Source organism: Camelus ferus, chromosome 18, assembly GCF_009834535.1.
Source record: "Camelus ferus isolate YT-003-E chromosome 18, BCGSAC_Cfer_1.0, whole genome shotgun sequence".
NCBI classification, from domain to species: Eukaryota; Metazoa; Chordata; class Mammalia; order Artiodactyla; family Camelidae; genus Camelus; species Camelus ferus.
The window spans coordinates 4,592,878-4,619,642 of record NC_045713.1 but is presented as its reverse complement, the minus strand read 5'-3'; the positions used below and the strand labels follow the sequence as shown (position 1 = coordinate 4,619,642).

Below are 26,765 nucleotides of genomic sequence, written 5' to 3'. Positions count from 1 at the left end.
TCTATGATCTACAAATATATTCCAAAACCATTCCATAGGTTGCCATTTCCTTCTGTCTATGGTGTTCTCTGATGTACAAAATTTAAAATTTTCATCAAGTCCAATTTGTCTGTATTTTTCTTTTGTTGCTTATGCCTTTGATATCATATCCAAGAAACTGTTGCCAAATCCAGTCTTGTGAAGATTTTGCCTTACTTTCTTCTAACAGTTTTGTTGTTTTACCTCTTATGTTTAGGCCTTTGATCCAGTTTGAGTTAGTTCTTGTATATAGTGTTAGGCAAAGGTCCAGCTTCGTTCTTTTGCGTTTGGATATGCAGTTGAAAAGACTGTTGTTTCCTCTTTGAGTGTTCTTGGCATCCTTGTTGAAAATCATTTGACCATTTTTGTGAGCATTTATTTCTGTTCTTTATTTTATTCCATTGGTCTGTTCTCCGTCTTTATGCTAGTACCACATTGTTTTGATTACTGTAGCTTTGTAATATCTTGAAATCCTAAAGTGTGGATCCTCCAACTCTATTCTTTTTAGCTATTCAGTTTCCTTGAGATTCCATATGAAGTTCAGGATGAATTTTTCTTTTCTTTTAAAACATTTTTTGAAATTATTATTTTATTTTATTATTTTTTTAAAGGAGGTACTAGGGCTTGAACCCAGGACCTCGTGCATACTAAGTTTACGTGCTACCACTAATGTACCCTCCTCCCAGGATGAATTTTTCTATTTCTTGGAAAAAAAAAAGACATTGGGATTTTTAACAAGGATTGCAATAAATGTGCAGATCACTGTGGGACATCTGAGCAATTTTAAGTCTTGCAATCCATCAACATGGGATGTCTTTCCATCAATTTGTGTTTAATTTCTTTCAGTACTGTTGTAACTTTTGGTGTATAAGTCATTCACTTCCTTGTTTAGGCTTTATTTCTAATAATTTTATTCATTTTGATGCTGTTGTAAATGGAACTGTTCTCTTAATTTCGTTTTCAGATTGTTCATTTACCCTGTATTTTTCATACACTCAAATCTGATCATCTTTTCTTTTATTTCTTTTGGGGTTTGTGTCTTGTTTAGGGAGGTTTTCCTCATTTTGATCTTATAAAAATACTGCCTGCATTGTATTCTATTTCTTTCACAGTTTTGTTTTGTTTTGTTTTGTTTTGTTTTGTTGTGTTGTGTTGCGTTAGACCTTTAATCCATCTGGATTCCCAATGAATTGCCAATTCCCTAGTGATGATTAGGATGTGGACAGAAGGCAAGGGACAGAGCAGGGCTGAGGGTATGAAGAGGGAGCCTTGAGGCTGGAGACCCTCTTGAGGCTGATAGAAAGATGGTGGTAGCCTGGTTTGAGTCAGGGCAGTGCAAGTGGAGAAGAAGAGAGGCATAGAGAAATAAGGACAAGGTTGACAGGTAACTGACAGGCTGGTATTTGACAGGAGGTGGTGGGGCCTGGAGCCGAGCCTCATCAGTTTGTGAGCCTTGGTGGCCTCACTGTGTTTTGTCTACCCTGCAGGGTTCAAGGACATCAAACAGAGCGGGGACAACATCGCCTCTCTTACAGAGGAGAGCAAGAGATGGCCAGTGACTCACCCAAGGTCCCTCTGTGAGCACCAGAGTCAATGCTGTCTCTCTCTTTACCTGCCTGCAGGGCATACTTGTCTTGGCAAGAGTGACCTTTAATGGAGCCTGGCAGGAAGGGAGGAGGAAGGTACTGTCTGTTCTTCCAGGCCTGCCGCAGACCTTGAGGGAGCCACAATAAATGCTGTATTTGTTTGATAAAGCACTTGGCTTTTGGTCTCTGTAGGAGGAAGAGCCAGAACAGGTGTGGCAAGACCCAGGTGGCCTGCAGTACGACAGTGGGAGGTGGGGTGGGACAGAGCCCCAGGGACTGGCAGGGGGCTCTGGGGGCTGTGGATTTTGAAGAACTCCAAGGACTTTCTCACAACCCAGCCATCTCACTTATGTTCCCAGACTCCTGCCTGACTGCATATACCAAAATATTAACAATACCAACACATGCTAATTGAGATCCTACTGTGTGTCTAGCCTTGTACCAAGTGCTTTTCATGCATGCAAACATACCTTCATTCCACAAATGGGTGCTGGCCTTCACTGGGTGCTGCAGTAAGAGAGAAGCTCGGGACAGTGCCCCGACCTTGGGAGATGACCTTCTGCAGGGGACGTCTTTCAAGAAACAGAACAACAACACAGTGTATTATGTGCAGTGATGAGATGGGACTAGACTGCATGTGAATCCAGAGGATGACTGAGCTAATCTTCAGCACAGCCCAGTGTTGTTATTATTATCCCCATTATGTGGATGAGGAAACTGAGGCTCAGAGAGTGAACTGCCCTGCTTACCTGGTCAGTTTGGTTCCGACTAACTTTCTTCTTCAGGGAATGAGAAGGATTAAAATGAGGATGGAAAAGACAAGTTAGAGGGGGCCTTGTGGATTATCTGGTCCAACCCCCATGTTGAAATGATGGGGAAACTGAGATCCAGAAGGAGAAGGGCATTGCTCAGAGTCGCACAGGAAACAGAGTAAATCTAGAAACCAGCTGATTCCTAGTTCAGTCACACCAAATGTCTTTCTTTTCTCTGATAATTTCCCGGGACTCCTCACATAGGACCCTCTTCAGCTTGTATTCTGTATGCTGCAAACTCTACCCACTCTGTTTAGACCCTAGACTCCAGAAAGAATAAGAGGTTTAGTTAGGACAGCTCCTGAAGCCAGGCAAGGACGTGTGTGTGTGTGTCAGGGTTGAGGGTATAGGATGGGATAGGACACCTCACTACCCACCAGGGGAGCCCAGGAGAGCCCCCTGCTTGGGGAAAGACCAGGGAGTCAGGGGACGGTCTGAGGCCCATGAGCCCTTTCCACCCCACTCGAGGATCTGATCGGATCTGTGTGCCTTCTCTGCCGCCTCCCTCTGGCTTGGGGATGCTGGGATGGGCTACAGCGGGCCTTGGCTCTCTGCATCTCTGCCGCAGTGTGGCTGGAGGCACTGTGTCCAGGCTGCCCTCATGAAGCCAGGGGTCAGTGAATAACCTTGCTCCTGCTTGCAGGGCTCTCTGGGACAAAGAAGCCACCCGGTGCCGTCAGTTCTGGCTTGGCCCAACCTGGCTCCCTGGGTCTTCTGGAGAGACTGTGGGGGTGGGTGAAGGCAATTGCAACCCCTTGTTTCTCTTCCTACATCCCCAAATCCCATCCCAGACAGGTCTAGAGGATATTTCTCCTCAGTTCCCTCCCTCTCTACTGCTAAGCCCTCTCTGAGCCTTCCCCTCAGTGAGCCCCCTCCCCTTCACTGACCCCCTTCTCTGAGTCCCCTCCCCTCATTGGTGCCTCCCACTAAGCTCCCTTCCCCTGATCACCCCCTCCTAGAGCCCCTTCCCTTTTTCTGAGCTCCACCCCTCTCTGAGCCCACATCCCCTCCCTACAGCTCTCCCTGGGATCCATCTCCATCAGTCTCCCTTACCTTCATATTCTGGTCCTGCTCCCTGTTTCCCCCAGGCTAGAAGGCTGGTTCCCAAAGGGGACTGGGTTGGAGAGAAACAGCAACCCCAAGTCCTTTCCTGGAATCCCACAGAGAATGAATGACCTAAAGCCAGGGTATGCTTACTGTTCCTAGTAACCTACTACCTCTTCCTCCGATCATCAAGGGGTACAACAGGTCCATTGTTCCTTAACTAGAGGAGAATTTGCGGGGAGCATTCTACTGAAATCTTGCTGCCCTTGGGGCTTTTTGCTTGAGCTTTGTTGCAGGCCAAGAAGTTTCAGGTACAATAACTTCAAAATAATTTCAAGCCTCCACAACCCCAAATACTTGTCCTGTGACCCTTCTCCTGCAAGTTGCTCACCTGGCCTGGGTTCCCTTCATGAGCAAAGCCCTTGGACAGATGGTTGACATGTCTTGTTTCTGCTTATCTCCCACACACTTTTCCGTCCACGGCATCTGCCCCATGCCTCTTGCTCAGGCCACCATCGACCACCTTGCTGCTTTTAATCCTCAGGCCTCTTCCTGCCTGACCACTTCTGCAAACTTGGATGCCATGGCCAATGCCTGCCTTCTTGAAACTCTTTTTTTTCTTTTGGTTTCTAGACTGACCTCATCCACTTCCCTGGTTTCAGTTGCCATCTGTGTGCTAACAACAGCCAGGTTTACTCCTCCTGAGTTCCAGATTTCTACGCCCTGTCACTTCCTGGATGTCTCTGCCTGGAGGTCCCACACGCTTGCCAAACTCCGTACACTCACCACCCAACCCATCATCTTTCCCCAGCCACTTGGTCCTATTTTGGTAAATGGCACCACCATCCAATCAGTGACCTAGGGCGGAAAATTGGGGTGATCCCAGTTCTCTCTTCTCCTTCACTCTGCATATCTAAATGGTTCTCAAGCCCTGCTCATCTTGTTTGCTTTACAGCCTCCGCCAGTCCCTGCCCCCCTGCCCCACTGTCCTTGCCTCATTTCTGGTCTGCATCATATCCTCTAAGATGGTTTCCCACCTTCACCCCCCTCCTTGGATCTTAGCTCTGCGGGGGCTGCTGGAGAGGTTATTTTAGAATGTAAATCTGACCAGGTACATCCCTTCCATGACTCCCACAACATCAGAGTAAGGCCCAAAGTCCCTAATTCTGCACAGAAATCTCTTCTTATGTGAGGACTTGTCCTCCTCTGGGCACAGGTCCCCATTGCCTCCTCCCTCACCTTGCTATCCATCCAGCCAGGTGGATCCCTCTTTCCCACTGCCTGAACCTCCTGTCTCTTCTCCAAGACACAGGTGCTTCCAAAACCTTGTTTGCCTTAGGCATTAGTGTCACCAGAGAGTTCTGAGTAACCCCCTCTCTCCCTCCCTGGAGGGTTTCAGAAAGAAAATGAGGCCCCTCTCTCATCTCTCCTCCTGGTGGGAAGATTCCACCCAGCTTCCTTTTGGTGGTGTGTTTTACCGAAACAATAGATCTTTTTGTTCACCTTTCCCAAATATGAATTCATAGCACTGAATGTGCTCTTTCACACGCCACAGGGGAGATTCAGGTGTACAGGAGTACTGTGGAGGCCCCTTGCTCCAGGAACAAAGCGAACCCGCACAGCCTTGAGAAGAGGGTCCTTGACACTCTCGTCCCACCTCCCCCCCATGCCCGGAAGTGCTCATGCCCGCCCTGCTAGCCTGGGCCTTCATCGTCTCAATCCCCAGTGAACAGGCCAAACAACCACCTAGCTAGTGAGCACCAAGCTCAGTTTACAAACCCGCTTTCTGGGATACGGAACCTCCGTCCCTCTCTAAGCTTATCCCCCGCAGCAGGAGAGCAGAATCCAGCCAAGGTCAACTCTGCAAGGGGCGCTCTGCAGGGAGGTGTAGGCCTGTGCCCGGGCACGCAGGACAAGAAGGCGCCGCAACTGCAAAACGAAAGGCTTTTATTGAAAAATATCAAGTGGCCCTTTTCAAGACAGCAGGTCCCTGCCCAACATGGGCTTTGAGGCCGCAGCCCGATGGGGCGGGCAAGTAGCGGCAGTCATCCCAGCCCCGCGCTCCAGAGGGGTGAGGTTTCATTGTCTCTACAATCCCGCTCCCCAGCCCGAGGAGGGGTGGCAGCTGGGGAAGGAGGCACTGGGCGGGCCCTCCCAGTCCAGCGAGAGAGCTGCCTGATGTCTGGTATCCGTTGCAAGGCTGCACGCAGGACTGGTGGGCACGCCAGCTCGTGGGGGTGGTGGGAGTGCCCACTCAGACGTAGTCCTTGCGGTCGTAGGCCGTGCCGGTGCCGGTGACCGTGCCCAGCCCGGTGGAGCGCGGCGCGGAGTAGAGGACCTTGGCCGGCGCGTACTTATTCTCGCGCGGCGGGCACGAACAGCAGAGCAGCGCGCCCCCCAGCAGCTGCAGCGCAGCGGCCGCCCAGCCCACGTACAGGCCCGAGCCCATCTCCCGCTTCTGCGCCTCCGGCACCAAGGGGTTGTAGAAGTCCCGGATGATGGTGTTGGCAGACCAGGACACTGGCACCAGGGTGAGCAAGGCGGCCAGGAGGAAGAGCACGCCGGCCACGATGGTGATCTTGGCCTTGGCCGTATCGTCCTGCACACAGTTAGTGCACTGGGCGCCCACGAGCGCCACAAGGAGCCCGAAGGCGGCCAGCAGGATGGCGACGACGATGAGAGCGCGGGCCGCCTGAAGGTCCTGCGGCAGCGCCAGCAGCGAATCGTACACCTTGCACTGCATCTGGCCCGTGCTCTGCACCACGCAGTTCATCCACAGGCCCTCCCAGGTGATCTGTGCCGTGATGATGCTGCTGCCGATGAAGGCTGTCACTCGCCACATGGGCAGCGCGCAGCACACGATGGTGCTCAGCCAGCCCATGACGGCCAGCGAGGTGCCCGCGATCTCCAGGCCCATGGACATGGCTGCCGCGCCAAAGCCGGCTCTGCCGGACGGCTCCGGGTGCGGGACGACGTCGGGCCGCTGGGGCCTGGGCCGGAGATGCGGAGCGCCAACGGATGGACGCCCCGATGGACGGACGGATGGATACACAGACGGCGCGCGCGCTAGCGGCTCCGCTCTGCCCGCTTGCTCAGCGGCTGCGCCTGCACCTGCCTGTGGATTTGTGGGCGGGCGGCGGCGACTGGGCTGGCCCTGGGCTGGGGCCGGTTAGTCTTCGATCCAGGCTCTGCGCTCCGGCGGGGGCGGGAGGGGCGGAGCCGCGCTCTCCCTGGCCTAGGGACAGTGACGTGGCCCCTTTTCCCACCTTCACGGAGCGCCCTGGGAGGACGGACTTGGCCTGGAGTGGCGCACGGCGCAGGGGTAGGGGGTGCCAAGAGAGGGCGGGGCTGGGCCCTGCGCCCCCGCCCCTCGCTCCTGGTCCCCCACTGCTCGGGGACGAATTCTCCGGGGGGGATGGGGTGAAAAGCACAACCTGCTTGACACGCCCCTACCCTACACCCGGCGTTTTCAGAGCCGTTTGTGTGGGGAAGGGGGCGCTGCCAGCTGCCTGGGATTCACGGGGAATGGAAGGGCCCAGTGTGGGTGTGGCTGTGGCTGTTTTCCGGAGTGGGAGGCTATCCCGGGAGCTGCACACCTGCTCTGCGGTCCCTCCGGCCTCTGAGGCAGCGCTCCCCGCGCACGATCCCGGCCTGATCCGGGCCCATGAGGTTGCCATTCCCGGACTTACGGGCTCAGAAGCCAGGGACCAGCCGCAAAAGCTCCCAGGAGACACCCCTGAGCTAGTGCTGAACTCAGACCTTGGATCCGTTTAGCTGAGCTGCTCTCCTTTCCCAGAACCCCACTTGCATTGAGTCCCCTTCCTTCACGGAGCCCTGGTCCTCCCTCCCGCTGAGCCAGGAGGAGTCGATGCTGGGATCCACCTTAATGAACTGGTGGTGAAAGAGATTTGATCCAGGCAAAAGTGGGAAGTCAGAGACATTACCTGCAGTGGCCTTGTTCCCACACCTGGGCTATCCCTCACCCTGCTTAGAGCCCTTCATAGTTGGCCTTGGAGGTTCTGTCCCCCACCTGTCTTGCTTTCCCTGTCTCCACCGCTTGGATCCTCCAGTATGCTCCCACCTCAGGGCCCCTGTGCTTGTGGTATCCTCTGCGTTGGACATTTTAGATACCAAATGGCTCACTCCTTCCACCACATTTCAGGTTTTTGCTCCCAGCCAGGCCTTCCTTGACCATATTATTTAAAGTCGCAGCTACTCACGCACAATGCCTTGTCATCTTTTCATATTTTACGTTCTTTTCAGCATTTAACAATGTCCATCATACTCTATATTTTTCTTTCTTACTTTTTGTTCTCTCTCTGCTCTAGTATGTCAGCTCTATTGGGACATCCAGAATGTCCCCAAACAGGCAAGGATTTCTGCCAATTTTATTCACTGTGGGATCTCCAGTGCTTAGAACCATGCTGGGTCTTCAAGAGAAAGTTGGTCCAGTGACTTAAATGGAGGAAAGACATCACTTTCTTGCATTCCTGCAGCCTTGCCTGCCTGCGGCCTTCCTGCTGGCATAAATGACTGATAGTGGGACAGGTTACCTGAATCAGAGGGCTTTGGAATCTCGTAAGAACCTAGGGCACTTCCAGGTGAGATGAGAAACCTCATCAGACTGAGCCTCGGGGGTTTTTTGTTTTGTCCCACATCTCTCAAATCACAGGAATGTAGCCTGTGTCTTCCTGTGTCCAAGCCCTGGGGTGAGGTAAACTGGGCCAGAGGCCCATGGAAACCAGGATCCTACTTCTTGCAGGGGCAAAGGTCTTGGGCTGGGCTTGCTGGGGCTGGGCTGGGCAGGGCTGGGAGTGCCCTGCCAGAGAGCCCAGCTGGCCCTGGGTGGGGGCTTCCCTGGAGGAAGTTCTTGAAGCCCAGGTCCATTCAGTGGACCTCTGGTTGCAGTTTCCTGTTTAGTGGGGTGGCTTTGGGTCAGAAGAGAGGCAGAACACCCTGGCAGTGTGGCTGAGATTAGGGTGGGGGCCTGAGGTTTTTGGCCAGAGAGTGGGCTTCCCGCTCGTTGTGCTGTGAGCTGTGTCTCTTGCTACGTGCAAGGCTGAGGAAAGTCACGTCCCCTCTCTGAACCTCAGCTTCCTCCTCTATGAAATGAGGAAACTGATGTCCACATGACCCACCTTACAGGGCTGTGATGAGAATGGAGGCAATGTAGGTGTCTGGCAGACCAAAAAGCAACCAGGGCCAGATAAGCCAGTGGGCAGAGAAATTGCGTGGAGAGGTGTGGGCTTTAGTGGGACCAACCTGAATTTGAGTCTAGCTCTACTCTCACCAATCAGGGGAACTTGAGCAAGTCCTTCCCCACCTGGAGCCTCAATTTCCTCATCCATGAAGAGGGGTTTGTTCTGAGTTGCTTGGGTTAGGAAGGCAGGTAAGAAGAGGTGCCTTGTTCCTGACCTGAGTGAGGCAGACCTGCTGGGCAGGGCTGTGAGGAGATGAGGCCAGCAGGACAGAAAGCTTCATGCCCAGGGGCCAAACTTCAGGGACGCAGAAGTAAGACTTTGGCTTCGGGCAGATAGCTTCAATCAGCTTTTTGCTTAGTATCTACTGTAGTTCTTACGACTCAATAATAAAAAGACAAATAACCCAATTAAAAAATGGTCAAAGGCTCTAAATAGACCTTCAGAATAGACAAGGAAGATATACAAATGGCCAAGGTGCACATGAATAAATATCCAACACCATTACTCATTAAGGAAATGTGAGTCAAAACCATAAAGAGATACCACCTCACACCTACAAGGATGGCTAGAATCAAAAAGACAATAACAAGTGTTGCTGAGGATATGGAGCTATTGGAACCCTCCTGCAGTGCTTTACAATGCACTATAAAAAGTTGCAGCTGCTTTTCAAAACAGTCTGGCAGTTCTTCAAAATGTAGAGTTACCATATGGCCGAGCAATTCCACCTTTAGGTATTTACCTAAGAGAAATGAAAACATATGTTCACACACGGAACTTGGAGGTGGTGGTGGGTATAGCTCAGTGGCAGAGCACACGCTTGGCATGCACGAGGTCCTGGGTTCAATCCCCAGTGCCTCCATCCAGGGGGAACAATTTGTACACAAATATTCATAGCAATATTATTCCTAATAGCCCCAAAGTGGAAACATCTTAAATGTGAGTTGATGAATGAATAAACAAGGAGTGTATCTATACAATGGAATATTATTCAGCTGTAGAAAGGAATAATGTTCTGATATGTGCTACAATGTGGATGAACCTTGAAGACATTATGATAAGTGAGAGATACCAGTTTTAAAGGATGACATAGTTCATGATTTCGTTCACAGAAACTATCCAGAGTAGGAAAATCTGTAGAGACAGAAAGTAGATCAGTGGTTGCCATAGGCTGGAGTGGGGGTGTTGGGAGGAAATGGGGACTGACTGCTAATAGGTACAAGGTTTCTTTTGAGGGTGATGAAAATGTTCTACAATTGATTGTGCTGATGGTTGCAAAGCTCTGTGAATATACTACAAAACCACTAAATAGTGCAGTTTAAATGAGTGAGTTGTACGGTATGTAAATTATATCGGTAAAGCTGTTAAAATAAAAACCACTACGGTGCTCAGGGCCTGCAGTGTGTGTCTATGTGATGTGTGTGCGCCCCAGAGGGTGGGAATGAGACTGGGATGAAAATGTCTTTGAATGGGGAGTGCAGTGGGGGGAGTAGAAGGAGGGTGAGGCTCAGGGGCTCTAGGCACAATGCCTGTATCTCCCCCCCCACCCACCCATTTCTGAGCCTCCGGTCCAGAAACAGCAGCATGACCCAAGGTGGGACTGATGCTCTAGGAGTGGACCCCTCCAGTGAGTACTGACTGACCACAGGAAGAGGCGTTCTGAAGCTGTCTTGGTCTTGGAGAGAGCTGCCCCTTGGTGGAGGTTGGGCAGGAGTGGGTGGAGTAGAATTTGACTGGTGGAGTGATTATGTATGTTTAAGGTGAATTGTGTGTGTGTGTGTGTGACTCCAAGGAGCAAAAGGCTAGAAAAAGAGGAACTGGGAACTGGGAGAAGAGTTCCCATAGCTAGGAGATTATTCTTTTCCCCATCTCCCACCCAGTGTCCAACCCCTAAGAAGTAGCCACCAGGACCCCAGGGCCTGCTTCTCTGCTACTGCTGCCATGGCATCCTCCTCTTTCTCCCAATCCAGCACATTCTGCCCATCCCTCCCTTCTCCCCAGTTGGCAGTCTCTACTATAATCTTGCAGTCTCAGGATCAGAAGTGAAAGTTGCATGCAGAAGTGAAGAAGGGAAGAGTCCAAACCTGAGACGTTTTGGGGCCCCAGATGCTCTGGCTGGGGACAAACACTATGGAGCCCATCTATGCATAATGTGGTTGCAGATTCCTCGGGGAAAGTGTTACCCTTTAACCAGCTGCTGGGTCTGGGTGTCAGTGTAGTGGAAAGTGTGTCTGAGGGTGTGCAGTATTTGTGTGTGATGTGTCCAGATGTGTGAGGATGAAAAATAAACAGTAATGACTATGCATATCACTAAATGTCTGTTGTAAATGTTGTTGTCAATTTCATTTGATCTCAGAGCTAAACTAAATTCCCAGGGCTTGGCTAAGGATTGCACACTGCAGCCTGGGGACAGATTTCAGCCTGCAGAGATTTGTTTGACATGAACAAAGTTTTTCTAAAAACTGAATTAGGATGCGTCTAGGTGGGGAATGTATATTCCACACCTATCATCTTTTTTTTGTTTATTTTAATGAAAATTTTTATTTTGAGATCATTGTAAATTCACATATAATTGTAAAAAACAATACTGAGAGATTCACATACAATTGGAAAAAGCAACACAGAGAGATCCTGAACCCTCTATCTAGTTTTCCCAATAGGAGCATCTTGCAAGATTATAATACAATATCACAACAAGGATATTAACATGGGTGGGATACAGAGCATTTCCATCATCACAAGGATTCCTCATGTTGCTCTTTAACAGCCGCTTCTCTCCTAACCGAACCCCTCCTTGTCCCTGGCAACCACTAATCTGTTGTCTATTTCTATAATTTTGTCATTTCAAGAATGTTATAGAAATGGAATTGTACGTTATACAACATTTTGGCATTGATTTGGCTCACTTAGCATGATTCTCTGGAGATTTATCCAGGATTGTTATGTGTATCAATAGCTTGTTTCTCCTTATTGTTGAGTGATATTCCGCTGATATGGGTATAAACATTTTGTTGAGGGATATCTGGATTGTTTCCGATGTGAGGCTATTACAAATAAAGCTGCTGTAAACAATATACAGGTTTTTGTGCGAACATGTCTTCATTTCTGTGGGATAAATGCCTAGGGGTTCAATTTCTGGATTGTATGGTAATTGCATGTTTAGCTTTTTAAGAAATTGCCAAATTGTTTTCTGGAGTTGCTGTACTAGTTCCATCCCCACAAGCAATGTATGAGTGATCCAGTCACTCTGCATCTTCACCAGGATGTGGTATTGTCACACTATTTCACTTTATTCGTTCTGATAGATGAGTAGAGGAATCTCATTATGGTTTTGAGATGCATTTCGTTAATGACTAATGATGTTAAACATCTTTGCATCTGCTTATTTGCCATCTGTATATCTTCTCTGCTAAAATGTCTCTTCATGTTTTCTCCCAAGTTCTAACTGGATTGCTTGCTTTTTTCTTTAGTTTTACTATTGAGTTTTGAGAGCTCTTTATCCTAGATAATAATCCTTTGTTGAATGTGTGGTTTGTAAATATTTCTCCCACTCTATAGCTTGTCTTTTCATCCTCTTCATAGGGTCTTTCACAGAGCAAAAGTTTTATTTTTATATGTTTTACTTATTTATCTTGTACGCTGTAACCCTGCTAAGCTCACTTACTCTAGGAGTGTTTTTTGTAGATTTCTTTGAATTTTCTACAAGTCAGTTATGTCATCTACCAAGAGAGACAGATATATTCTTTTCTTTCTGATCTGTATACTTTCTTTTACCTTTTTCTTTTTCTTCCCTTATTGCACTGGCTAGAACTTCTAGCACTAGTTGAGTAATAATGGTGAGAGCAGCCATCCTTGCTTTGTTGCCAATCTTAGGGTGGAAGCATCCAGTCTTTTAACCACTGAGTAAAATGTTAGCTGTACGTTTTTTGAAGATGTTGTTAGTCAAGTTGAGGAAGTTCCCCTTCATTCCTACTTTTTCTGAGAATTAAAAAAAAAATCATGAATGGCTGTTGAATTTTCTCAGTTGCTTTTTCTGCATCAGTTGAAATGATTATGCGATTTTCTTCTTTAACTTGTTCATGTGGTGGGTTATGTTGATTAAATTTTGAATATTGAGCTAGTCTTGCATGCCTGGAATAAACACCAGTTGTCATGATGTAGAATTCTTTTTATATATTGCTGAATTCTATTTGCTAATATTTTGTGAAAGATTTCTGAGTGTATATTCACGAGAGATGTTGGTCTGAAGTTTTCTATTTTTGTACTGTTTTTGTCTGTTTTAGTATCAGGGTGATACTAAAGAGAATCAGTTGGGAAATGCTCCCTTCTCTTCTGTTTTCTGGAAAAGATTGTGTAGAAAACATATTAATTCTTATTCTAAATTTTTAAAATTTATTCAAAACTTAGTAGATGTGATGGTTAATTTTATGTGTCAACTTGACTGGGCTAAGGGATGGCCAGATAGCGGTAAAAAAATATTCCTGGATGGGTCTGTGAGGGTGTTTGTGGAAGCAATTAGCATTTGATTCAGAAGACTGAGTAAAGAGATCCCTCACCAGTGTGGACGAGCATTATCCAATCCTTTGGATGCCTGAATGGAACAAAAATGTGAAGGAAGGGCAAATTCCCTCTCTCTCTTCTTGAGCTGGGATGTCTATCTTTTCCTGCCCTTGGACATTGGCACTCTTGGGTCTCAGACTTTGGACTTGTACTGAATTATACCATTAGCTTTCCTGGTTCTCCAGCTTGCAGATGGCAAGTTGTGGGACTTAGCCCCGATAACTGCATGAGCCAATTCCTTTAATAAATCCCCTCTTATGTATATCTACATATACTCTATTAGTTCTGTTTCTCTTGAGAAACTGGACTAATGTGGTAGAATTCCCCAGTGAAAACTGAGCCTGGGATTACTTTCCGGGATTTTTAAAATGATAAATACTCAGTACTTATGGGGCTATTTAAATTATCTGTTTCATTTTGGGTGAACTGTTGTAGTTGTGTTTTTTATGAAGTTGTTGAATTTATGTGTGTAGTTATTTATAATATTCATTATCAACCCTTTGATATCTGTAGAGTCTGTATGATAGCTCCTGTTTCATTTTATTGGTAGTTGTGTCTTCTGTCTCTTTTTTTCTTGTTTTGGGTCAGTCTTTGTCATTTTGACCAGTTTTTCTCCCCCCAAAGAACAAGCCCTTTGCTTCATTGATCTTCTCAATTTTCAGTTTCATTGATTTCTTCTCTTCTGTATTATTTCCTTCATTCTACTTGCTTTGGATTTATTTTCTCCTGTTTTTCTAAATTCTTAATGTGGGGGCTTAGATGATTGATTTGGGACTTTTCATAATGTATGAATTTAGTGCTATAAATTTCTCTCTCCGTACTGTTTTATCTGTGTCCTACAATTTTGATATATTTTCATTTTCACCTAGTTTAATGCATTTAAAAAATTTCCCTTGACCTACGGCTTCCTTTTGAGCTATTGGAACAAGAAGTGTGTTGTTTAGTTTCCAAGTGTTTTGAGATTTTCCCTGTTGTCATTCTGTTATTTTTTTTAATTTAAATTTAAATATTTTATTGAAGTATAGTCAGTTTACAATGTTGTGTCCGTTTCTGGTGTACAGCATAATGTTTCAGTAATACGTATACATATACATATTTCCTTTCTATATTCTTTTTCATTATAGGTGTCTACAAGATATTGAATATAGTTGCTTGTGCTATACAGTCTAAAATTGTTGTTTATCTGTTTTACATACAGTAGTTAGTGTCTGCAATTCTCAAACTCCCATTTTATCCCTTCCCGCCCCAAAATATAGAATGTTTCACGAATTTGCGTGTCATCCTGTGCAGAGGTCATGCTAATCTTCTCTGTATCGTTCCAATTTTAGTAATATGTGCTGCCGAAGCCAGCATTGTTACTGATTTCTAACTTGATTCCATTGTGGTCAGAGAGTGCACCATATGCTTTCAGTTTTTAAAACTCGGTTGAGGTGTTTTTGGTCCAGGATATGGTCTACCTAGGCTCTTGAAAAGAACATGTGTTCTGCTGTTTTTGAGTGGAATAGTCTATAAATGTTGATTAGATCCTGTTGGTTGATGGTGTTGTTGAGTTCTATACCTTTACTATATTCTGTCCAGTTGTTCCAATAATTATTGAAAGAGGAGTGTTGAAGGTTGAAGTCTCCAACTATAATTGTGGTTTTGTCCATTTGTCTTTTCATTTATGTCAGCTTTTGCTTCACAATTTGCACCTCTGTTGTTTGATGATGCATACACATTTAGGACCACGATAATCTTCTTGGTAGATTGACCCTTTTATCATTACATAATGTCCCTCTCTGTCTCCAGTACTTTTCTTTGCTCTGAAGTCTACTTTATCTCATATTAATACAGTCACTTCTACTTTCCTTTGATTAATGTTTTCATGCTATGTCTTTTCCCATTTATCCTGCCTATATCATTATACTTGAAATGAGTTTCTGGTAGACAGTATAGAGTTGGGTCATGTTCTTAAATCCATTGTGATACTTTATTTTAATTGGTGTATAGGCATTCCTTATTTTATTGCACTTCACAGATACTGTGTTTTTTTAAGTCGAAGGTTTTTGGTAACCTTGCAGGGAGCAAATCTATTGGCGCCATTTTTCCAACAGCATATGTTCAGTTGGTGTCTCTGTGTCACGTTCTGGTAATTCTTGAAATATTTCAAATTTTTCATTATTATTGTGCTTGTTATGGCGATCTGTGATCAGTGATCTTTGAAGTTACTATTGCAAAAAGATTATGACTCATGAGGCTCATGATGGTTAGCCATTTTTAGCACTGAAGTTTCTGTGTGTGTGTGTATATATATATTTTATTGACGTATAGTCAGTTTACAATGTTGTGTCAGTTTCTGGTGTACAGCACAATGCCCTGAAGTATTTTTAAATAAGGTATATACATTGGTTTTTACACATAATGCTATTGTACAATCAGTTGACTAAGATATGGTGTAAACATAACTTTCATATGCACAGGGAAACCAAAAAATATGTGTGACTCACTTTATTGTGATATTCATTTTATTATGGGGACCTGGAACTGAAACTGCAGTATTGCTGAGGTGTGCCATGTGTAGACTATTTACATTTACATTTAATGTAATTATTGATATGTTAAGGCTTAGTCTGATATTTTATTTTTTGTTTGATGTTGGTTCTCTCTGTCTTTTTGTTTTCCTGTTTTCTTTTTTCTGCCATCCTGTGGATTACTTGAATAGTTCTGAAATCTATTTTGGTTTACCTATAGTATTTTTGAGTGTATCATTTTGCATAGCATTTTTTATTGATTGTTCTGGATATTGAATTATATATATATGACTTATCACAGTCTATTATGTGTCATTTTACCTGTTCAAGAGAAGTATAGAAACCTTATCTCTCCTTATGTCCCTTTACCCTCTTCCACTTATAATAAAATTGTCTTAAACATTTCCCCTCTATATGTTTTGAACCATATCAGACAGTGTTGTAAGTTTTGCTTCAACTGTCAAACACAATGTGTGAGTTTAGAAAAGTCAAGAAGAGAGGAAAACTTTTTGTATTATATTTATATAAATAAGTAAATAAAGGCATATATATGTATTTTTTATTGAGTTTGGCTATTATTTAGTAAAGTATGAAATCAGTGTCTATTTATATAGGAAAGTCAAAATGGAAAAGCACATTAGAAAAATTATAATCCCCCCCATTCAAAGATACCAATAATGACACGTGGTTGTACAAGTTTCCAGACCATTTTCTCGTCACTTCTGTTCAAAAGTGGTATCAAGTAGAATGCAAACTTATGACTGTAGGGACTTTGTCTTTATTTTTAGCACTAGAATAGTGCCTAGCAGAGAGCAAGCACTCAGTAGATACTTGTCAAATGAATAAATGAGTGAGTCCTATTGTACTAGTGTGTTATAAATATAGTAATTAAAATTTTTTTAATTAAAAAAGTTTTTATATTTTTATCCTGGTAAAATACATATGACATAAAATTTACCATCTCAACCATTTTTAAGTGTACAGTTCAGTGGTATTAAGTACATTCATATTGTTGTGCAACCATCGTCACCATCCTTCCCCAGAGCTATTTTCATCTCATAAAACTGAAATTCTGCCTCCATCAAACACTTAACCCCTCACTTCTCTTTTCCTCCAGCCCCTGGCAACCACTCATCTACTTTCTGCCTCTAGGATTGTGATGACCCTAAGCACTTCATATAAGTAGAATTATAGAGTATTTGTCTTTTTCTATTTGCTCTTTTATTGCCTATGCTTTTGGTGTCATATCTAAGAAATCATTGCCAAATCCAGTGTTGTGAAGCATTTGCCCTGTGTTTTCTTCTAAGAGTTCTATGCATTTAAGTCTTGTGTTTAGGCCTTTGATCCATTTTGAGTTAATTTTTTTTGTATGGCATTCAGGTAAGAGTCCAACTTCATTCTTTTGCATGTGGATATCCAGTTTCCTCAACACCATTTGTTGAAAAGAATGCCCTTTCTCCACTGAGTGTTCTTGGCACCATGTTGACAATAATATTAACATACATGTGAGAGTTCATCTCTAGGCTCAATTCTGTTCCATTGGCCTATTTGTCCATCTTTTATTTTTTATAGAAGCAGAGTCAGTTTACAATGTTGTGTTAATTTCTGGTGTACAGCATAGTGATTCAGTTACACATATAAGTATATGTATACATACATATATTCCTTTTTGTATTTGTCCATCTTTATACCACAGTGTTTTGATTACTGTAGCTTTGTTATGAATTTTGAAATCAAGAAGTTTGAGTTCTCAAACTTTGTTCTTTTTTTCAAAACTATGTTGCCTATTTGTGAATAAACCATACTTTTGCTTACCATGTTTTTCTTTTCTGATGTTCTATGTTTCCTTTTTTAAAAAACTATCTCCTTCCTGTTTAGAGAACTTCTTTTTGTCACCCTTTTAGGGTAGGTCTGCTTGTGACAAATTCTCTTAATTTTCCTTCACCTGAGAATGTCTTGATTTTTCCTTCATTCCTGAAGTATATTTTCACTGAGTATGGGATTCTGGGTTCTTCCTTCTGGCCTCCATTGTTTCTGATGAGAACTTTGCTGCCATTCTAATTGTTTTCTCTTACAGGTAAAGTGTTGTTTTCCTTTTGCTGCTTTTAAGATTTTTTTCCCCCTCAGTCTTGTGTTTTCTGAAGTTTAATTATATTTCTTGGGGTGCATCTCTTTGAGTTAATCCTGTTTGAGATTTGCTTAAATCCTTGTATCTGTAGATTTATGTCTGTCTCCGAAATCAGGAAAATTTCAGCTATTATTTCTTCAAGTACTTTTCCAGTTCTGCCTTCTTTCTCTTCTCCTTCTGGGACTCTGATGACACAGATGTTAGATCCTTTGTTATAGCCCCTCAGATACCAGAAGCTGTGCGTGTGTGCGTGCGTGCGTGCGTGCGTGCGTGTGTGTGTGTTTCCAGTCTGCTTTCTCTCTGTTGTTTAGGTTGGGTAATTTATTTTATCTTCCAGTTCACTGATTCTTTCTTCTGTCCCTTTTCTTTTGCTCTGGAGCCCATCCACTAAGCTTTTTATTTCAGTTATTGTATTTTTTCAGTTCTAAGCTTTCCATTTGGTTTTTTTATCTTCTATTTCTTTGTGGCAGTTTTCTATTTTCACCTATTTCAAGAGCATTCATAATTGCATAAATCATGTTTATCACGGCTGGTTTAAAATTACTTTTGTCAGGGAATTCTGACATCTTCAGCATCTTGGTGTTGACATCTAGTGATTGTCTTTTTTTCATTCAGGTGAGATCTTCCTCCTTCTTAGTATGATGAATGACTTTCAGTTGAATCTTGGGCATTTTTGGATTATGTTTCTGGAGCCTGGATTGTATTTAAACCTTCTGTTTTTGCTGTTTTATTTTGATGTTGCAGGAGAAGGAGGAGGAGTTTCTTATATAGCCAGGTAGAAGGAGAAGCACGTTTCCCCACTTGGCCTTGATTGACTCTTAGGGCAAGGGAGGAAGGTGGCTCTTGGCTACTGCTGGAAAGGGTTGCGGGCTCTGGCTCCCCACAGAGTTTCCACTGACAGCACAGTAGAGGTAACCTCCTTGGACACAACCCAGTGGGAAGTGGGTGTGTTGTCTTTTTACTCTCTGGTGGACATAGATGGCTAGATGTAGAAGGCCCCCACTGACACTGCAGGGGGTGCAAGTTGTGATACCACCTTGTGGGGGGGCAGTATTGGGGTGCTTCATTACAACCTCTGGAAGGTGGAAGGCCAGGTTCCTCACTGGCCTTTGTGGTGTGGAAATGGGGAGGGGGGCACAGTTTTTTGTCTGGTGTTTGTCTGTGTAGAGTGGTTATTGTCCATAAAGTTTTGTCTTTCTAGGCTGCCCCTTTCCTAGTCCTTTGACTAGAGAAAGTAGGCTTTTGGGGGGCTTTTTTGGTCTTTGTCCAGTGGTGTCTCCCAGTTGCTTACTTCATCAGTTCCACATCTGGGACACATGAGAGAAAAAGGAAACCCAGGGCACTGGCACAAAAACAGATGCCTAGATCAATGGAACAGAATGGAGAGCCCAGACGTGAACCCACACTTACGTGGGCAATTAATCTAGGACAAAGGAGGCAAGAACATACAATGTGGAAAAGACAGCCTCCTTCAATAAATGGTGCTGGGAAGACTAGACAGCTACATACAAAAGAATCAAACTGGACTACCTTCTCACACCATGCACAAAAAGAAACTCAAAATTGATTAAAGACTTAAATGTAAGACCTGAAGCCATAAGCCTTCTAGAAGAAAACAGAGGCAGTAAACTCTTTGACATAGATCTTAATAATTTTTTTGATATGTCTCCTTAGGCAAGGGAAACAAAAGCAAAAGTAAACAAATGGGACTACATCAAACTAAAAAGCTTTTGCACATAGAGGGTAACTCCACAAAATGAAACGGCTGCCAGTGAAAGGCTGCCAAGGAATATTTGCAAACAGTCTATCTATAAAGGGTTAATGTCCAAAATATACAAAGAACTCTTACAACCCAACATCAAAAAAACAAAACCAAAAACAAGCAAATCGAAAAATGGGCAGAGGATCTGAACAGACATTTTTCTAAAGACATGCAGATGGCCAACAGGCATATGAAAAGATGTTCAACATCACTAATCACCAGGGAAATGCAACTCAAAACTACAATGCGTTTCATCTCACATCTGTCAGAATGGCTATTATTAAAAGACAGCAAATAACAAGTGTTGGGGAGGATGTGGAGAAAAGGGAACCCTCATGCACTGGTAGTGGGAATGTAAATCGGTTCAGCCGCTATGGAAAACAGTATGGCGTTTCCTCAAAAAATTCAAAATAGAACCATTATATGATCCAGCAATTCCACTCCTGGGTATTTATCCGAGGAAAACAAAAACACTAATTAGAAAAGGTACATGCACCCTGATGTTCATTGTAGCCTTATTTACAATAGCAAAGATGGGAAAGGAACCTAAATGCCCAACAATAGATGAATGGATAAAGAAGATATGGTATTAGCTATTAAAAAGAAATCTTGCCATTTGTGTCAACATGGATGGACCTAGAGGGTATTATGCTAAGTGAAGTAAGTCAGACAGAGAAAAACAAATAGTGTATGATCTCACGTATAAGTGGAATCTAAAAAACAAACCAAATGAACAAACAACAGAACAGAAACAGAGTTATAAATACAGAGAACAACAGAAGGTTGCCAGAGGGGAAGGGGGTGGGGGGAGAAAAGAAATAGGTGAGGGACATTATGGCTACAAACTTCTAGTTGCAAAATAAGTGAGTCATGGGTATGAAATGTACAGTGTGGGGAATATAGTCAATAACTATGTAGTATCTTTGTAGGGTGACATATCGTAACTAGGCTTCTTATGGTGATCATTTTGAAATTTGTAGCGCTATTGAATCGCTATGTCGTGTAACAGGAACTAACACAGTGTTGTAGGTCAATTATATTTCAAAAACAAACAAACTCACAGAAAAAGAGATCAGATTGGTTGTTACTGGAGGCAGGGGGTGGGGCAGGGGGAACTGGAGGAAGGCGGTTAAAAGGTACAAACTTCCAGTTATAAGATAAATAAGTACTAGAGATGTAATGTACAACATGATAAATACAATTAACACAGCCTATGTTATATACGAAAGTTAAGAGAGTAAATCCTAAGAGTTCTTATCACAAGGAAAAATTTTCTGTTTCTTTAATTTTGTATCTGTATGAGATGATGGATGCTCACTAAACTTACTGTTGATAATAATTTCACGATGTGTGTAAGTGAAATCATTATGCTGTACACCTTAAACTTACACAGTGCACTTACCAGTAATATCTCAATAAAACTGGAAGGAGCCTAGAGGCGGCCAGCAGGATGGTGACAATGGTGAGGGCATCGTACGTCCTTGAGTCCAGAGGTCCCTAACTAGTCTGCCTTCCCTCCACCTTCCCATCTTCTCATGCTTGTTTACCTGTAAAGTCCAGGGGTTTTAGTTGTACTTGGCAGAAGGAAAAGGGACACGTATGGCGACTTCATCTTCTCGGAAGTGGAAGGGCCCACATGTTGGCTTCCACCCGGCTCTGTGTACACAGATTCATTACCTGCTTGGCTCCTGTAACCACTTGAGTTGGAGACCCCCTGGCTTAGCCTTTATAGTTCAGTGTTTTGGCCCTGGGTCCCCTACTGGCAACCAAAGTGAGAAAAAGAAAAAGGAAAAGAAAAAAACCCAAGGGGAGCTCAAGTGGGATACGCTGGGGAGGAGGGCACTGAAGGAGAGAGAGGGATGTGAGCCCTCGGCCCCCAGCCCCTGCATGGTCCTGTGTCCTCGCCTCACTAAGCCTCCCCTCCAGGGAACGGAGGGTAATGGACTCTGTTAACTACTAAGTTTATTTAAACCTTGGGGACCTTATCATATCTTCAGCCAAACAGCACAGAGTTAAACAAAGCAACTTTTGAGGCCCAAGGAGAGAGTAGTTGATCTAAGATAGAGCTGTATCAGAGGTTACTCAACCCTTACTGCCTCCCACCTTATCACTGACAGAGGCCACGTTCCCTAGCCAGGGCAGTCCTGTGGCACTCTGTGCCCTGACTCTGGGCTCCAACCCAAAGGAAAGTCTTGCTGCTGAAGGAGGAGGAAGGCCACGCAGGGCTTTCTCTCACCAAGGCCAACTCTGGTGCCCACTGGCCACAAAATAGCACCAATCCTGAATCCAGTATGGCACCGTCCTTCCTTAGGGGCCAACCAATCTAATGTGACCCCCATCACTACAGATTTCTTCTGTTGTGAAGACATCACCAATTTGTCCACACGTTGATAGATGCTTATTTGGGATTTGGATTTGTTTTTACATACCTATCAGGCTTCCGCCAGTACCACCATCCAGGAACTTACTCGTGCCTCATACACTGTTCTGGTGAATATTAAAATATTGCATCTGATCTAGAAGCTGCCTTACAGCAAAAGAGGTAGGGGGTGATGTCCTGGGAGTTCTGCTCTTATCGTGAACCCACCATTTAGAAGCATCTGGCCTTGCAGAGGGGTGAAACAGCCCTTTGAAGACAGCTGTGGCTCCACCTGGGAGACAACAGCATGGGAGGCTGGGCTGCCATCTTGCAAATGCTCTTACACCATGTGCTGTTTCTCCTGTAGGCAGAACACACGTTCATTTAGACTTCCTCCTCCCCTGCTCTGCTAAAGAGGATTCAAGAACTGCACCAGGTTCTCCCCAACCCCACCTCCCATCTTACTGATCAGAAGGAGGAAGAGCTGCTTGCTGGGGGAAAGGCAATGTAGAGACACATATTAAGTGTTGAGGTGGGCAGGGGAGGAACAGAGCTCTTCAGACTGGAAGTGGAAGAGAGGTTTTGGGGGCAGCTTCTGGAAGGTCTGCTTAGGACCAGTTGTGGGGTGTAAAGAAAGGAGAGTAAAGGTTCCCGCAGGTGTTGTGTAGACCACATATTTCAGTTACTTTGATATCTTTCAAAGGCATGGGTTGGGTAGGGGGTTCCTATGTACTTCTAGATCATACTTTGTGAATGTGATGCCCAACCTCACATTAGGCCTCCAGGATCTCTGTTATTTGAGAATCCAGGAACTAAAGGGCAAAAATGGGGGTATCATCACCCTGAGATACACCCAATGCCCCACTCTCAAGAATTTTGTATCCTGAACTCTGCCAAAGGAGAAATGCTCTCCTGGGGGACTTGTATGATAACAGGCCCACTGTGCTGGAAGGGAGGGAGCCTCCTGACTGTTTTGGGTTCCTTGTGCTCCTATAAGAACAGGCAAAATGGGATCACTACAATGGTTGAGATGATTGACTCTGATCACGGAGGGTAAATCAAGTCACTGTTACCAGAGGGGAAAATGGGCTATTTGTGTATAGATCAGACCCTCCTGGATATCTGCATTCTGCCATCACAGTGATAAATACTCACAGAAGACCGCTGCCACCCGCAGTCAGGGCCACCAAGGGCTGGTCGTCTCTGTGGGAGAAGAGCACTGGCCCAGCTGAGAGGCCACCAAAGCCAAACTATGTGCACTGAAGGAAGGAAGGCACAACCTGGATCAGTGGCAGAAACAGAATGGCAGCCCATCCTTTTGCCGCTAGATTGTAAAATTGCCCTCTTGCCTCTGAACATCTTTTTAAAATTATGAACTATTTGAAACACACAGGAAAGTACAAAGAATAATAATAAGAAACACCCATGGGAACCCACCACTGAGATTTCGCAAGTCGATACATTCTGCTGACAGCCCTTTAAGATCCTTCCCCAGCCCACTCCCTTCTCTTCTTCCTCGCGGTGACACTATCCTGAAACTGACACGCCATTTCCTATTCACGGTTGTAGTTTTGCTATTTAGCTATATGTCCACTCACAACACACGGAACTATCTTGTACATTCAACATTTTTACATGGATGGTCTTATACTGTACATCTCATTCTGCACTTGGCTTTGTCCAGTGATGTTATGTTTTCAGAAGGTGTCCATGTTTATACAAGAAGCTCTAGTTCATTCACCGTAACTGCTGTGCAGGATTCCATCCTGTGAGTATGCTGCAGTTGATGTCCATTCTCCTCTTGATGAGCATTGGGTTATTTCCAGCTGTTTTGCTATTACAAGAAGATGTGACATACATCCTTGTAAATGACTCCGGGTGCATATGCGTGAGAGTTTCTCTAGAAGTGGCATTGCTGCCTCATAGGGTATATGCATCTCTCACCCTAGCCAGGTATTGTCAAACAACTCTCTGAAACTGCACTAATAAACACTCCCTCCAGCAGGCTAGAGAGTTCCTATTGCTACACATCTCTGCCAATACTTGGTAGCATCAGACTTTTTGTCTTTTGTCTTTCTGTGGGTGTCAAGTGGCATCTCATTATTGTTTTAATTTGCATTTCTCTGATTATTAGTGACACTGAGCATCTTTCCCTCTGTTCATTGTTAATCTCAGTGTTCTCTCCTGTGAGCTACTTACTGGTAGTGTTTGCCTGGTTTTCTGTCGGGTTGTTTGTCCTTCTCTTACTGATTTATAGAACTTCTTTACATGTCCTCAGTACCGATCATTTGTTGGTTATATGGGTTGCAAATATCTTTTCCCAGACTACAGCTTATCTTTTACCATTTTCAGGTCTTTTGCCGTGAAGTGTCTTTTTGAGGCATAAAATACATTCACTGAGTTCCTTAAAATGGACAAATCTTAAAGGTATAGCTTGATGAAATTTTTACATTTGTACACATCATGTAACCACCACCCAAATCAAGATATAAAGCATTTATATAATCCCAGAAGCTTTTCTGGTGTCCTGTCCCTGTCCCTCTCCTCAGAGGTGGCCACTTTCTAACTTCTGTCACTATTGATTACTTTTGCTTGTTTTTGACCTTTATATAAGTGGCATTACAGTGTGTACTCATCTGTATATGATTTAACTCAATACAATGTGTGTGAGGTCCATTCATGTTGTTATGTGTGTCAGTAGTTGATTCTTTTTCAGTATTCAATTGTGTCACAATTCATATCCCTTCTTCTCTTGACGAGCGTTTGAGTTGTTTCTGATTGTTTTCCTATTGCATGCAGGATGTGACACGTGTCCTTGTCCTTCAGGGCCACATGCCTGAGAGTTTCTCTAGAAGTGGAAGTGTTGGGTCATAAGGTACATACATCATCCACCTTACCAGATATTGCGAAACGATTCTCTAAAATTGTACCAACTCATAATCCCTCCAGCACGTTGGAGAGTTTCTGATGCCACACTTTTCTGTCAACTCTGGATAGTGTCACTTTTCACTTTTGTTCTTCTGTGGCTGTGAAATCATAACTCATTGCTGTAATTTGCCTTTCTCTTCATATATTCACTGGTCATTCCAGTTTCTTCTATAGGATGCCAATTCACAGCCTTTGTCTTTCTAATAGGTTGTCTTTTTCTTACTGATTTATAGAAGTTCCTTACGTATTCTGATTATTAATCGTTTGTCGGCTATATGGGTGGCATATAGCTTACTTTTAAAAACTTTTTTATTGTCTTTGATCGTGCCAGTTCTTGAATGTGCTCAAATTTATCAATTTCTCTTTTTAATATACTTTTGTATCTTATTTAAGAAATGCAGGGGGAGAGTATAGCTCAGTGGTAAAGTGTGTGGTTAGCATGCACGAGGTCCTGGGTTCAATCCCCAGTACTTCCATTAAAAAAAAAAAAAAGATTTATTAAAAGAAAAAAAAGAAGAAATGCTTCCTCAGCCCCAAGAAACAGAGATAGTCTCCTCTATTTTCTTCTAAAAGTTTTACAGTTTTCTCATTTGGATGTTTGGTTTATTTCTAATATCTAGATTAGAATTTATTTATTTACATGCTAGTCTTATTTTGCTTTGGAAAGAAACCTCAGTATATATTCTATAACTATTCCCTCCAATTCCGATACCTTTTTTTTTGACTTGAGTTAAACATTGTCAGTTTTTGTTGTTTCCAATAAAAGCAGTCATATCTGGCACACCTGCTGTCTTCAACTCTGAGGCCCTGGTCTGACTGGAGAGACGTGGCCTTGCTTTGGGGAGAGCTTTCCAAGGGGGAGACAGACCCTGCCCCGGGAAGGCCCATCACAGGCACTGGGAGCTACTAAGCAAACCAGCAGATGCCGCAGCCGGGGGCAGAAACGGCCAGTTGTGCTCAGGTGCTGTGGATTCCAGCAGTGAAGGCAGGGGTAGGGACACCTCCGATTCTTATGATGTTAAAGTGCGTGGCTCCAGGGAGGTGAACACCCAGTGTATGTTTTCTCACCCCGGCAGCCAGGCTGGGATCCCCCCCAACCCACCCCGACTGGGCATCCCCTCCATCTCTGCTGCCCCACCTCCCTCCCTCTCTCTCTTTCCCTAAGGAGCCTCTTAAATGGGCCAGCTGAGAAGCAAAACTGGTTCTGAGGCCGGGGTGGGCCCACACCTGAGTCTGGCTGTGTCTGCGAGCTGGTCTTCGGGCTCACCTGGCGCCATGCTTTTCTGGGAGTGAGTAGGGGTGGGCTTCTGAGTGGGCTGTTCTCTGCTGGGGTGGGGCGGGGGAGGACTCCGGGTGGGGATGCTGTCTGCAGGTGCTGGATGTTTATCTCTGGGTGGGAGGTCAGGTTGGGGCCTAGCCCATGGGTGTGTGTCTGTGTGGGTTTGTGTTTGTGTGAGAGGGTGTGTGTGTTTCTCGCCCTGTGGGTGATGGGGGGAGGTATGAGGTGACAGTGGCCAGGGAAGGGTGAAGCTGTTTTCTCTCAGCCTGGTCTGGTTGGCTGCTTTTGGGTAATTCCCAGGCTCTGGGGTGTCATGAGCCTGGGAGGGAGGAGTGAGTTACTCCTCCTCCCACTGCCCTGGAGAAACTTCTTCCCTGTCCCCAGGGCCAGTTTCGCCAGGAGCCATAAAGAGGCCCCGCCCCAGCCTCTTCTGTTTTCAGGCAGGCCTGCCGAAACCCAGCCTGCGGGCTGCCTCAGAGCTGTGCCAAGGGTGCTGCCCAGATGGGACCCAGCCTCTACCGGACCCACCCCTCAGGGCTTTCTCGGTCTATTCTTTGTCCTGAATATTCTGCCCACTCAGA

At 44.7% G+C, this 26,765-nt stretch overlaps 1 protein-coding gene and 1 non-coding gene across 2 annotated transcripts; both read right to left on the bottom strand.

The window, feature by feature from the left end:
* Positions 1–5,390: 5,390 nt before the first annotated feature.
* On the bottom strand, positions 5,391–6,600 carry CLDN3 (claudin 3). Its single transcript, XM_006180953.3, has one exon. It carries the CDS (start codon positions 6,381–6,383, stop codon positions 5,715–5,717), a length of 669 nt encoding a protein of 222 aa, XP_006181015.1. The 5' UTR covers positions 6,384–6,600; the 3' UTR covers positions 5,391–5,714.
* A 7,864-nt stretch (positions 6,601–14,464) lies between these two features.
* On the bottom strand, positions 14,465–14,570 carry LOC116657676. The gene has a single exon (XR_004312873.1). It is a non-coding gene; the product is annotated as a U6 spliceosomal RNA (small nuclear RNA).
* Positions 14,571–26,765: the final 12,195 nt, after the last annotated feature.

What these genes read in the sequence shown, in the direction of transcription:
- CLDN3 (XM_006180953.3), bottom strand. Translation starts at nt 6,383, where the DNA reads ATGTCCATGGGCCTGGAGATCGCGGGCACCTCGCTGGCCGTCATGGGC.